The sequence below is a fragment of the Aulonocara sp. 'chitande type north' Nkhata Bay genome, linkage group LG16 (genome assembly GCF_057382095.1).
Source record: "Aulonocara sp. 'chitande type north' Nkhata Bay isolate Kocher_YH1m ecotype deep benthic linkage group LG16, A_spYH_male_GT1.1, whole genome shotgun sequence".
Taxonomy (NCBI): Eukaryota; Metazoa; Chordata; class Actinopteri; order Cichliformes; family Cichlidae; genus Aulonocara; species Aulonocara sp. 'chitande type north' Nkhata Bay.
The window spans coordinates 341,079-353,253 of NC_141359.1; the positions used below are offsets into that span (position 1 = coordinate 341,079).

The 12,175-nt window shown below is 48.7% G+C and overlaps 1 protein-coding gene across 3 annotated transcripts in view; it reads right to left on the minus strand.

Annotated features, from left to right (window-relative positions):
* The window catches only part of LOC147310714 (uncharacterized), a 28,833-nt gene extending 17,961 nt beyond the window's left edge, over window positions 1-10,872 (minus strand). For all 3 annotated transcript variants that reach the window (XR_015125332.1, XM_086266375.1, XM_086266376.1), the window contains exons 1-16: window positions 10,777-10,872; window positions 10,542-10,577; window positions 10,359-10,406; window positions 10,181-10,216; window positions 7,801-7,848; window positions 7,566-7,601; window positions 7,383-7,430; window positions 7,205-7,240; window positions 4,825-4,872; window positions 4,590-4,625; window positions 4,407-4,454; window positions 4,229-4,264; window positions 1,849-1,896; window positions 1,614-1,649; window positions 1,431-1,478; window positions 1,253-1,288 (exon numbers count right to left, since the gene is read on the minus strand). Coding sequence is in view for 2 of the 3 variants with exons in the window: in XM_086266375.1 (XP_086122501.1) it covers window positions 1,253-1,288; window positions 1,431-1,478; window positions 1,614-1,649; window positions 1,849-1,896; window positions 4,229-4,264; window positions 4,407-4,454; window positions 4,590-4,625; window positions 4,825-4,872; window positions 7,205-7,240; window positions 7,383-7,430; window positions 7,566-7,601; window positions 7,801-7,848; window positions 10,181-10,216; window positions 10,359-10,406; window positions 10,542-10,577; window positions 10,777-10,847 (695 nt within the window). In the remaining variant the exon portion in view is untranslated. The remainder of the gene's footprint in view (window positions 1-1,252; window positions 1,289-1,430; window positions 1,479-1,613; window positions 1,650-1,848; window positions 1,897-4,228; window positions 4,265-4,406; window positions 4,455-4,589; window positions 4,626-4,824; window positions 4,873-7,204; window positions 7,241-7,382; window positions 7,431-7,565; window positions 7,602-7,800; window positions 7,849-10,180; window positions 10,217-10,358; window positions 10,407-10,541; window positions 10,578-10,776) is intronic.
* Window positions 10,873-12,175: the final 1,303 nt, after the last annotated feature.

Genomic DNA, 12,175 nt, shown 5'->3' on the forward strand with positions numbered 1-12,175 from the left:
ACGTGACAGTCCAGCCAATGTTGTAAGTAGCTGAGCATCAGTCGACCAGAATCTCCGCCTCTTACTGCTGTCCAGCTTCAGACCCCTGCAGTGCCTTCTGCAGGTGGTGGGGCAACAGAAGGGTGGGCCCATGTCTCTTTTCCATAAACCTTTTTCATGTCCCAATTGCCAGTCTTGATAGCCGGGGATTGGTCCGCCAGGACCTCCGCTCCTGGCCGCCGCCTGGCTCACAATGCACCAGAGCCCTATCGTGCCTCCTGCGGGTGGTGGGGCTAAAGAAGGGTGAGCTCTTGTCTCTATTTTGGGCTGTGCCCGGCTGGATCCCATGGACTAAGACCCAACCACCACACGCTCACCTTCGGGCACCCTCTCAGGGTCTGGTTCCAGGGCATGGCTCCAGGGCGGGGCCCCGGTAACCCTATCCAAGGCAGGGTGAAGGGACAAAAGCCCCAGACAACATAGACCCTGGGATACACAAACCCCTCCAACATGAAAGGGTAGTGATTGACAGAGGTGTTACTTGAATATTTCATTTCTCAATATCTGGTGTGATTTTAGATTTCCTTTGTTTTTAACCTGTTTTAACCATAAACCTGAGCCTCTGTCATGGTCCCTGTGCCTCCCTGGCCAGCCCAGTGTGGCTACAAGTGTTTGTTGTTTTGCTCTCTCTGCTCTTCTCGCCTTGCTCTCTCTCTCTCTCTCTCTTGCCTGTCTGCCTGGGCAGAGCTCAGCTTGGGCTCCTTGGCCTACACACCTGCAGCTGATCACCGGTGATTTGCAGTTGATTGCTGGCTCTTCTTAAGGCAGGGGCTCGGAGCTACTTGTCGCTGGAATATTGAGTAACTGTCGTTAGTATTGGCTGGCTCTATAGCGATTCTGTTGTTCCCGTGCTTGCCTTGGATTAATCCTCGTCTCTGTAAATGGGTTTATCTGGATCTGCCCTTATTGTGACTCCTGGACCCTGTGATTGAGAGTGGAGCTGCTTGTTGTTTGGATGAGGAGCGGAGCGAGTATGAAGGTGTGTGTTTCCCCAATCTGTTGACCCCCGGGACCCTGGTGTTTCCGCCCCTACACGTGTATATAGTGCACCAGTGTGATTAATAAAGAAGTGTTTAATCCGTGCTTTCTCAGTCGGCACCTGAGTCCGTTCCACCGCCATTACAGCCTCATGTTTCAGTGTTAGTGCTTAAGCTTCAAAAACTGAAAGCCAGTTTCCTGTCCAATTAAAATGTAACAAAACCAAAATGCTCACCTTTCCTCTTTAAGTTTTTCTTCAGCTTCAGACAATCTGTATTTAAAAAAAATTTTTTTTTAAATGTTTGATGTAAATTATTCTGAATAATGAATTTTTCATTAAAACTGATCTTTCATCTTTCTAACAAATACATTACACTGGAATGCATTACTGCAGCTCTCTATGTGTTCAGTACCTTTGTTTGACTGATTTCAGTTCATCATCTTTTTGTGACAGAGCAGATCTGTGGTGGGGAGCAACATGAGAGAAACATCCTTTTAATAACTGAACAATTATTGAAGCACTCTCTCAGTTAATGACTGATACAAATATGAAAACATGTTTTAGAATCCAACCAGGTCAAACCCAAAATACTCACCTTTCCTCTCTAAGTTTTTCTTCAGCGTCAGCCAGTCTGTATTAAAAAGAAAACACTTAAAGCTTCACGCAAACCCCTCCGAACAATCATTGCTTGATTAAAACCGATGCTCTATTACAAAATACACTATGTCAAGTGGACAAATAATGAATCACTCAATGATCTATGTATTGATTTAATAATGTAAGCATTGTTACACACATATTATGGGTTAAAGTTTTTTCAGACACAGTACCTCTGACGGAAAAAATTCAGGTTCTCATCTTCTTGTTTGGAAGTACAACTGTTCAGGGTAAAATGCAGCATTAGAAAAGGCTTCTTTTTATTCTTAATACTGAAGCATCAACTAAGTAAATCGTAAATGGACTGATTCTTATATAGCACATTCCTACTCTCCCTGGAGTATGGGAGCGGCTCAGCCACTGCCCGCGGCACGTTCTGCTTTGCCTGTTGGTACCTATCAGCTGCCTCCGGAGTCCCACAGGTGAATCAAGCCCGATAGGACTCCTTCTTCAGCTTGGTGGCTCCCCTCGCCTCTGGAATCCACCATTTGGTTCGGAGATTACAATCATGACAGGCAGCAACTACCTTGCGGCTGCAGCTCAGTGCAGCAGGTTCGGCAATGGAGATGCTGACATGGTCCATTCGGACTCAATGTGCCCAGTCCCCCTCCGAAGGCTGTTGACAGCTCTCCCAGAAGAGTGAATTGACGATCTTGCGGACCGGGGCCTCTGCTAGGCATTCCCAGCACACCCTCATTGTACGTTTAGGCGCGCCAGGTCTGTCCAGTGTCCTCGACTGCCACCTAATCCAACTCACCACCAGGTGGTGATCAGTTGACAGCTCAGCCTCTCTCTTTATAAGAATGACCAATACATATGGCCTTAGGTCTGGTGATACGATCACAAAACCGATATTCGACCTGCACCCCAGAGTGTCCTGGTGCCACGTGCACTTATGGACACTCTTATGTGCGACCACGGTGTTCGTAATGGCCAAACTGTGGTTTGCACAGAAGTCCAATAACAAAACACCACTCAGGTTCAGATCAGGAAGGTCGATCCTCCCAATCACGCACCTCCACATCTCGCTGTCATTGCCCACGTGAGCACTGAAGTCTCCCAGTAGGACAACAGAGGTCCCAGGAGGAGCCCCATCCTGTACCCCACCCAGGGACTCCAAGAAGGAAGGCTGGGTACTCTGAACCGCCACTCTGCACTTAAGCGCAGATGGCAGTCAGGACCCGTTCCCATTCCCGGAGGCAAGGGAACAAACCCTCCCGTCCTCTGGGAGAAACCCCAACATACCGGCAGCAAGCCGAGGGGATACCAAGATAGCCACCCCAGCACGCTGCCTCTCACCAGGGGCAACTCCAGACTGAGACAGGGTCCAGCCCCCTCCAGGAGGCTGGTTCAAGAGCCCAAGCCATGCATTGAGGTGAGCCCGACTATATCCAGCCAGTACCTCTCAAGCTCACGTATTAACTCAGGCTACTTCCCCATCAGAAATGTGATATCCCATGTCCCAATTGCCAGTCTTGATAGCCGGGGATTGGTCCGCCAGGACCTCCGCTCCTGGCCGCCGCCTGGCTCACAATGCACCAGAGCCCTATTGTGCCTCCTGCGGGTGGTGGGGCTAAAGAAGGGTGAGCTCTTGTCTCTATTTTGGGCTGTGCCCGGCTGGATCCCATGGACTAAGACCCAACCACCACACGCTCACCTTCGGGCACCCTCTCAGGGTCTGGTTCCAGGGCATGGCTCCAGGGCGGGGCCCCGGTAACCCTATCCAAGGCAGGGTGAAGGGACAAAAGCCCCAGACAACATAGACCCTGGGATACACAAACCCCTCCAACATGAAAGGGTAGTGATTGACAGAGGTGTTACTTGAATATTTCATTTCTCAATATCTGGTGTGATTTTAGATTTCCTTTGTTTTTAACCTGTTTTAACCATAAACCTGAGCCTCTGTCATGGTCCCTGTGCCTCCCTGGCCAGCCCAGTGTGGCTACAAGTGTTTGTTGTTTTGCTCTCTCTGCTCTTCTCGCCTTGCTCTCTCTCTCTCTCTCTCTTGCCTGTCTGCCTGGGCAGAGCTCAGCTTGGGCTCCTTGGCCTACACACCTGCAGCTGATCACCGGTGATTTGCAGTTGATTGCTGGCTCTTCTTAAGGCAGGGGCTCGGAGCTACTTGTCGCTGGAATATTGAGTAACTGTCGTTAGTATTGGCTGGCTCTATAGCGATTCTGTTGTTCCCGTGCTTGCCTTGGATTAATCCTCGTCTCTGTAAATGGGTTTATCTGGATCTGCCCTTATTGTGACTCCTGGACCCTGTGATTGAGAGTGGAGCTGCTTGTTGTTTGGATGAGGAGCGGAGCGAGTATGAAGGTGTGTGTTTCCCCAATCTGTTGACCCCCGGGACCCTGGTGTTTCCGCCCCTACACGTGTATATAGTGCACCAGTGTGATTAATAAAGAAGTGTTTAATCCGTGCTTTCTCAGTCGGCACCTGAGTCCGTTCCACCGCCATTACAGCCTCATGTTTCAGTGTTAGTGCTTAAGCTTCAAAAACTGAAAGCCAGTTTCCTGTCCAATTAAAATGTAACAAAACCAAAATGCTCACCTTTCCTCTTTAAGTTTTTCTTCAGCTTCAGACAATCTGTATTTAAAAAAAATTTTTTTTTAAATGTTTGATGTAAATTATTCTGAATAATGAATTTTTCATTAAAACTGATCTTTCATCTTTCTAACAAATACATTACACTGGAATGCATTACTGCAGCTCTCTATGTGTTCAGTACCTTTGTTTGACTGATTTCAGTTCATCATCTTTTTGTGACAGAGCAGATCTGTGGTGGGGAGCAACATGAGAGAAACATCCTTTTAATAACTGAACAATTATTGAAGCACTCTCTCAGTTAATGACTGATACAAATATGAAAACATGTTTTAGAATCCAACCAGGTCAAACCCAAAATACTCACCTTTCCTCTCTAAGTTTTTCTTCAGCGTCAGCCAGTCTGTATTAAAAAGAAAACACTTAAAGCTTCACGCAAACCCCTCCGAACAATCATTGCTTGATTAAAACCGATGCTCTATTACAAAATACACTATGTCAAGTGGACAAATAATGAATCACTCAATGATCTATGTATTGATTTAATAATGTAAGCATTGTTACACACATATTATGGGTTAAAGTTTTTTCAGACACAGTACCTCTGACGGAAAAAATTCAGGTTCTCATCTTCTTGTTTGGAAGTACAACTGTTCAGGGTAAAATGCAGCATTAGAAAAGGCTTCTTTTTATTCTTAATACTGAAGCATCAACTAAGTAAATCGTAAATGGACTGATTCTTATATAGCACATTCCTACTCTCCCTGGAGTATGGGAGCGGCTCAGCCACTGCCCGCGGCACGTTCTGCTTTGCCTGTTGGTACCTATCAGCTGCCTCCGGAGTCCCACAGGTGAATCAAGCCCGATAGGACTCCTTCTTCAGCTTGGTGGCTCCCCTCGCCTCTGGAATCCACCATTTGGTTCGGAGATTACAATCATGACAGGCAGCAACTACCTTGCGGCTGCAGCTCAGTGCAGCAGGTTCGGCAATGGAGATGCTGACATGGTCCATTCGGACTCAATGTGCCCAGTCCCCCTCCGAAGGCTGTTGACAGCTCTCCCAGAAGAGTGAATTGACGATCTTGCGGACCGGGGCCTCTGCTAGGCATTCCCAGCACACCCTCATTGTACGTTTAGGCGCGCCAGGTCTGTCCAGTGTCCTCGACTGCCACCTAATCCAACTCACCACCAGGTGGTGATCAGTTGACAGCTCAGCCTCTCTCTTTATAAGAATGACCAATACATATGGCCTTAGGTCTGGTGATACGATCACAAAACCGATATTCGACCTGCACCCCAGAGTGTCCTGGTGCCACGTGCACTTATGGACACTCTTATGTGCGACCACGGTGTTCGTAATGGCCAAACTGTGGTTTGCACAGAAGTCCAATAACAAAACACCACTCAGGTTCAGATCAGGAAGGTCGATCCTCCCAATCACGCACCTCCACATCTCGCTGTCATTGCCCACGTGAGCACTGAAGTCTCCCAGTAGGACAACAGAGGTCCCAGGAGGAGCCCCATCCTGTACCCCACCCAGGGACTCCAAGAAGGAAGGCTGGGTACTCTGAACCGCCACTCTGCACTTAAGCGCAGATGGCAGTCAGGACCCGTTCCCATTCCCGGAGGCAAGGGAACAAACCCTCCCGTCCTCTGGGAGAAACCCCAACATACCGGCAGCAAGCCGAGGGGATACCAAGATAGCCACCCCAGCACGCTGCCTCTCACCAGGGGCAACTCCAGACTGAGACAGGGTCCAGCCCCCTCCAGGAGGCTGGTTCAAGAGCCCAAGCCATGCATTGAGGTGAGCCCGACTATATCCAGCCAGTACCTCTCAAGCTCACGTATTAACTCAGGCTACTTCCCCATCAGAAATGTGATATCCCATGTCCCAATTGCCAGTCTTGATAGCCGGGGATTGGTCCGCCAGGACCTCCGCTCCTGGCCGCCGCCTGGCTCACAATGCACCAGAGCCCTATCGTGCCTCCTGCGGGTGGTGGGGCTAAAGAAGGGTGAGCTCTTGTCTCTATTTTGGGCTGTGCCCGGCTGGATCCCATGGACTAAGACCCAACCACCACACGCTCACCTTCGGGCACCCTCTCAGGGTCTGGTTCCAGGGCATGGCTCCAGGGCGGGGCCCCGGTAACCCTATCCAAGGCAGGGTGAAGGGACAAAAGCCCCAGACAACATAGACCCTGGGATACACAAACCCCTCCAACATGAAAGGGTAGTGATTGACAGAGGTGTTACTTGAATATTTCATTTCTCAATATCTGGTGTGATTTTAGATTTCCTTTGTTTTTAACCTGTTTTAACCATAAACCTGAGCCTCTGTCATGGTCCCTGTGCCTCCCTGGCCAGCCCAGTGTGGCTACAAGTGTTTGTTGTTTTGCTCTCTCTGCTCTTCTCGCCTTGCTCTCTCTCTCTCTCTCTCTTGCCTGTCTGCCTGGGCAGAGCTCAGCTTGGGCTCCTTGGCCTACACACCTGCAGCTGATCACCGGTGATTTGCAGTTGATTGCTGGCTCTTCTTAAGGCAGGGGCTCGGAGCTACTTGTCGCTGGAATATTGAGTAACTGTCGTTAGTATTGGCTGGCTCTATAGCGATTCTGTTGTTCCCGTGCTTGCCTTGGATTAATCCTCGTCTCTGTAAATGGGTTTATCTGGATCTGCCCTTATTGTGACTCCTGGACCCTGTGATTGAGAGTGGAGCTGCTTGTTGTTTGGATGAGGAGCGGAGCGAGTATGAAGGTGTGTGTTTCCCCAATCTGTTGACCCCCGGGACCCTGGTGTTTCCGCCCCTACACGTGTATATAGTGCACCAGTGTGATTAATAAAGAAGTGTTTAATCCGTGCTTTCTCAGTCGGCACCTGAGTCCGTTCCACCGCCATTACAGCCTCATGTTTCAGTGTTAGTGCTTAAGCTTCAAAAACTGAAAGCCAGTTTCCTGTCCAATTAAAATGTAACAAAACCAAAATGCTCACCTTTCCTCTTTAAGTTTTTCTTCAGCTTCAGACAATCTGTATTTAAAAAAATTTTTTTTTTAAATGTTTGATGTAAATTATTCTGAATAATGAATTTTTCATTAAAACTGATCTTTCATCTTTCTAACAAATACATTACACTGGAATGCATTACTGCAGCTCTCTATGTGTTCAGTACCTTTGTTTGACTGATTTCAGTTCATCATCTTTTTGTGACAGAGCAGATCTGTGGTGGGGAGCAACATGAGAGAAACATCCTTTTAATAACTGAACAATTATTGAAGCACTCTCTCAGTTAATGACTGATACAAATATGAAAACATGTTTTAGAATCCAACCAGGTCAAACCCAAAATACTCACCTTTCCTCTCTAAGTTTTTCTTCAGCGTCAGCCAGTCTGTATTAAAAAGAAAACACTTAAAGCTTCACGCAAACCCCTCCGAACAATCATTGCTTGATTAAAACCGATGCTCTATTACAAAATACACTATGTCAAGTGGACAAATAATGAATCACTCAATGATCTATGTATTGATTTAATAATGTAAGCATTGTTACACACATATTATGGGTTAAAGTTTTTTCAGACACAGTACCTCTGACGGAAAAAATTCAGGTTCTCATCTTCTTGTTTGGAAGTACAACTGTTCAGGGTAAAATGCAGCATTAGAAAAGGCTTCTTTTTATTCTTAATACTGAAGCATCAACTAAGTAAATCGTAAATGGACTGATTCTTATATAGCACATTCCTACTCTCCCTGGAGTATGGGAGCGGCTCAGCCACTGCCCGCGGCACGTTCTGCTTTGCCTGTTGGTACCTATCAGCTGCCTCCGGAGTCCCACAGGTGAATCAAGCCCGATAGGACTCCTTCTTCAGCTTGGTGGCTCCCCTCGCCTCTGGAATCCACCATTTGGTTCGGAGATTACAATCATGACAGGCAGCAACTACCTTGCGGCTGCAGCTCAGTGCAGCAGGTTCGGCAATGGAGATGCTGACATGGTCCATTCGGACTCAATGTGCCCAGTCCCCCTCCGAAGGCTGTTGACAGCTCTCCCAGAAGAGTGAATTGACGATCTTGCGGACCGGGGCCTCTGCTAGGCATTCCCAGCACACCCTCATTGTACGTTTAGGCGCGCCAGGTCTGTCCAGTGTCCTCGACTGCCACCTAATCCAACTCACCACCAGGTGGTGATCAGTTGACAGCTCAGCCTCTCTCTTTATAAGAATGACCAATACATATGGCCTTAGGTCTGGTGATACGATCACAAAACCGATATTCGACCTGCACCCCAGAGTGTCCTGGTGCCACGTGCACTTATGGACACTCTTATGTGCGACCACGGTGTTCGTAATGGCCAAACTGTGGTTTGCACAGAAGTCCAATAACAAAACACCACTCAGGTTCAGATCAGGAAGGTCGATCCTCCCAATCACGCACCTCCACATCTCGCTGTCATTGCCCACGTGAGCACTGAAGTCTCCCAGTAGGACAACAGAGGTCCCAGGAGGAGCCCCATCCTGTACCCCACCCAGGGACTCCAAGAAGGAAGGCTGGGTACTCTGAACCGCCACTCTGCACTTAAGCGCAGATGGCAGTCAGGACCCGTTCCCATTCCCGGAGGCAAGGGAACAAACCCTCCCGTCCTCTGGGAGAAACCCCAACATACCGGCAGCAAGCCGAGGGGATACCAAGATAGCCACCCCAGCACGCTGCCTCTCACCAGGGGCAACTCCAGACTGAGACAGGGTCCAGCCCCCTCCAGGAGGCTGGTTCAAGAGCCCAAGCCATGCATTGAGGTGAGCCCGACTATATCCAGCCAGTACCTCTCAAGCTCACGTATTAACTCAGGCTACTTCCCCATCAGAAATGTGATATCCCATGTCCCAATTGCCAGTCTTGATAGCCGGGGATTGGTCCGCCAGGACCTCCGCTCCTGGCCGCCGCCTGGCTCACAATGCACCAGAGCCCTATCGTGCCTCCTGCGGGTGGTGGGGCTAAAGAAGGGTGAGCTCTTGTCTCTATTTTGGGCTGTGCCCGGCTGGATCCCATGGACTAAGACCCAACCACCACACGCTCACCTTCGGGCACCCTCTCAGGGTCTGGTTCCAGGGCATGGCTCCAGGGCGGGGCCCCGGTAACCCTATCCAAGGCAGGGTGAAGGGACAAAAGCCCCAGACAACATAGACCCTGGGATACACAAACCCCTCCAACATGAAAGGGTAGTGATTGACAGAGGTGTTACTTGAATATTTCATTTCTCAATATCTGGTGTGATTTTAGATTTCCTTTGTTTTTAACCTGTTTTAACCATAAACCTGAGCCTCTGTCATGGTCCCTGTGCCTCCCTGGCCAGCCCAGTGTGGCTACAAGTGTTTGTTGTTTTGCTCTCTCTGCTCTTCTCGCCTTGCTCTCTCTCTCTCTCTCTCTTGCCTGTCTGCCTGGGCAGAGCTCAGCTTGGGCTCCTTGGCCTACACACCTGCAGCTGATCACCGGTGATTTGCAGTTGATTGCTGGCTCTTCTTAAGGCAGGGGCTCGGAGCTACTTGTCGCTGGAATATTGAGTAACTGTCGTTAGTATTGGCTGGCTCTATAGCGATTCTGTTGTTCCCGTGCTTGCCTTGGATTAATCCTCGTCTCTGTAAATGGGTTTATCTGGATCTGCCCTTATTGTGACTCCTGGACCCTGTGATTGAGAGTGGAGCTGCTTGTTGTTTGGATGAGGAGCGGAGCGAGTATGAAGGTGTGTGTTTCCCCAATCTGTTGACCCCCGGGACCCTGGTGTTTCCGCCCCTACACGTGTATATAGTGCACCAGTGTGATTAATAAAGAAGTGTTTAATCCGTGCTTTCTCAGTCGGCACCTGAGTCCGTTCCACCGCCATTACAGCCTCATGTTTCAGTGTTAGTGCTTAAGCTTCAAAAACTGAAAGCCAGTTTCCTGTCCAATTAAAATGTAACAAAACCAAAATGCTCACCTTTCCTCTTTAAGTTTTTCTTCAGCTTCAGACAATCTGTATTTAAAAAAATTTTTTTTTTAAATGTTTGATGTAAATTATTCTGAATAATGAATTTTTCATTAAAACTGATCTTTCATCTTTCTAACAAATACATTACACTGGAATGCATTACTGCAGCTCTCTATGTGTTCAGTACCTTTGTTTGACTGATTTCAGTTCATCATCTTTTTGTGACAGAGCAGATCTGTGGTGGGGAGCAACATGAGAGAAACATCCTTTTAATAACTGAACAATTATTGAAGCACTCTCTCAGTTAATGACTGATACAAATATGAAAACATGTTTTAGAATCCAACCAGGTCAAACCCAAAATACTCACCTTTCCTCTCTAAGTTTTTCTTCAGCGTCAGCCAGTCTGTATTAAAAAGAAAACACTTAAAGCTTCACGCAAACCCCTCCGAACAATCATTGCTTGATTAAAACCGATGCTCTATTACAAAATACACTATGTCAAGTGGACAAATAATGAATCACTCAATGATCTATGTATTGATTTAATAATGTAAGCATTGTTACACACATATTATGGGTTAAAGTTTTTTCAGACACAGTACCTCTGACGGAAAAAATTCAGGTTCTCATCTTCTTGTTTGGAAGTACAACTGTTCAGGGTAAAATGCAGCATTAGAAAAGGCTTCTTTTTATTCTTAATACTGAAGCATCAACTAAGTAAATCGTAAATGGACTGATTCTTATATAGCACATTCCTACTCTCCCTGGAGTATGGGAGCGGCTCAGCCACTGCCCGCGGCACGTTCTGCTTTGCCTGTTGGTACCTATCAGCTGCCTCCGGAGTCCCACAGGTGAATCAAGCCCGATAGGACTCCTTCTTCAGCTTGGTGGCTCCCCTCGCCTCTGGAATCCACCATTTGGTTCGGAGATTACAATCATGACAGGCAGCAACTACCTTGCGGCTGCAGCTCAGTGCAGCAGGTTCGGCAATGGAGATGCTGACATGGTCCATTCGGACTCAATGTGCCCAGTCCCCCTCCGAAGGCTGTTGACAGCTCTCCCAGAAGAGTGAATTGACGATCTTGCGGACCGGGGCCTCTGCTAGGCATTCCCAGCACACCCTCATTGTACGTTTAGGCGCGCCAGGTCTGTCCAGTGTCCTCGACTGCCACCTAATCCAACTCACCACCAGGTGGTGATCAGTTGACAGCTCAGCCTCTCTCTTTATAAGAATGACCAATACATATGGCCTTAGGTCTGGTGATACGATCACAAAACCGATATTCGACCTGCACCCCAGAGTGTCCTGGTGCCACGTGCACTTATGGACACTCTTATGTGCGACCACGGTGTTCGTAATGGCCAAACTGTGGTTTGCACAGAAGTCCAATAACAAAACACCACTCAGGTTCAGATCAGGAAGGTCGATCCTCCCAATCACGCACCTCCACATCTCGCTGTCATTGCCCACGTGAGCACTGAAGTCTCCCAGTAGGACAACAGAGGTCCCAGGAGGAGCCCCATCCTGTACCCCACCCAGGGACTCCAAGAAGGAAGGCTGGGTACTCTGAACCGCCACTCTGCACTTAAGCGCAGATGGCAGTCAGGACCCGTTCCCATTCCCGGAGGCAAGGGAACAAACCCTCCCGTCCTCTGGGAGAAACCCCAACATACCGGCAGCAAGCCGAGGGGATACCAAGATAGCCACCCCAGCACGCTGCCTCTCACCAGGGGCAACTCCAGACTGAGACAGGGTCCAGCCCCCTCCAGGAGGCTGGTTCAAGAGCCCAAGCCATGCATTGAGGTGAGCCCGACTATATCCAGCCAGTACCTCTCAAGCTCACGTATTAACTCAGGCTACTTCCCCATCAGAAATGTGATATCCCATGTCCCAATTGCCAGTCTTGATAGCCGGGGATTGGTCCGCCAGGACCTCCGCTCCTGGCCGCCGCCTGGCTCACAATGCACCAGAGCCCTATCGTGCCTCCTGCGGGTGGTGGG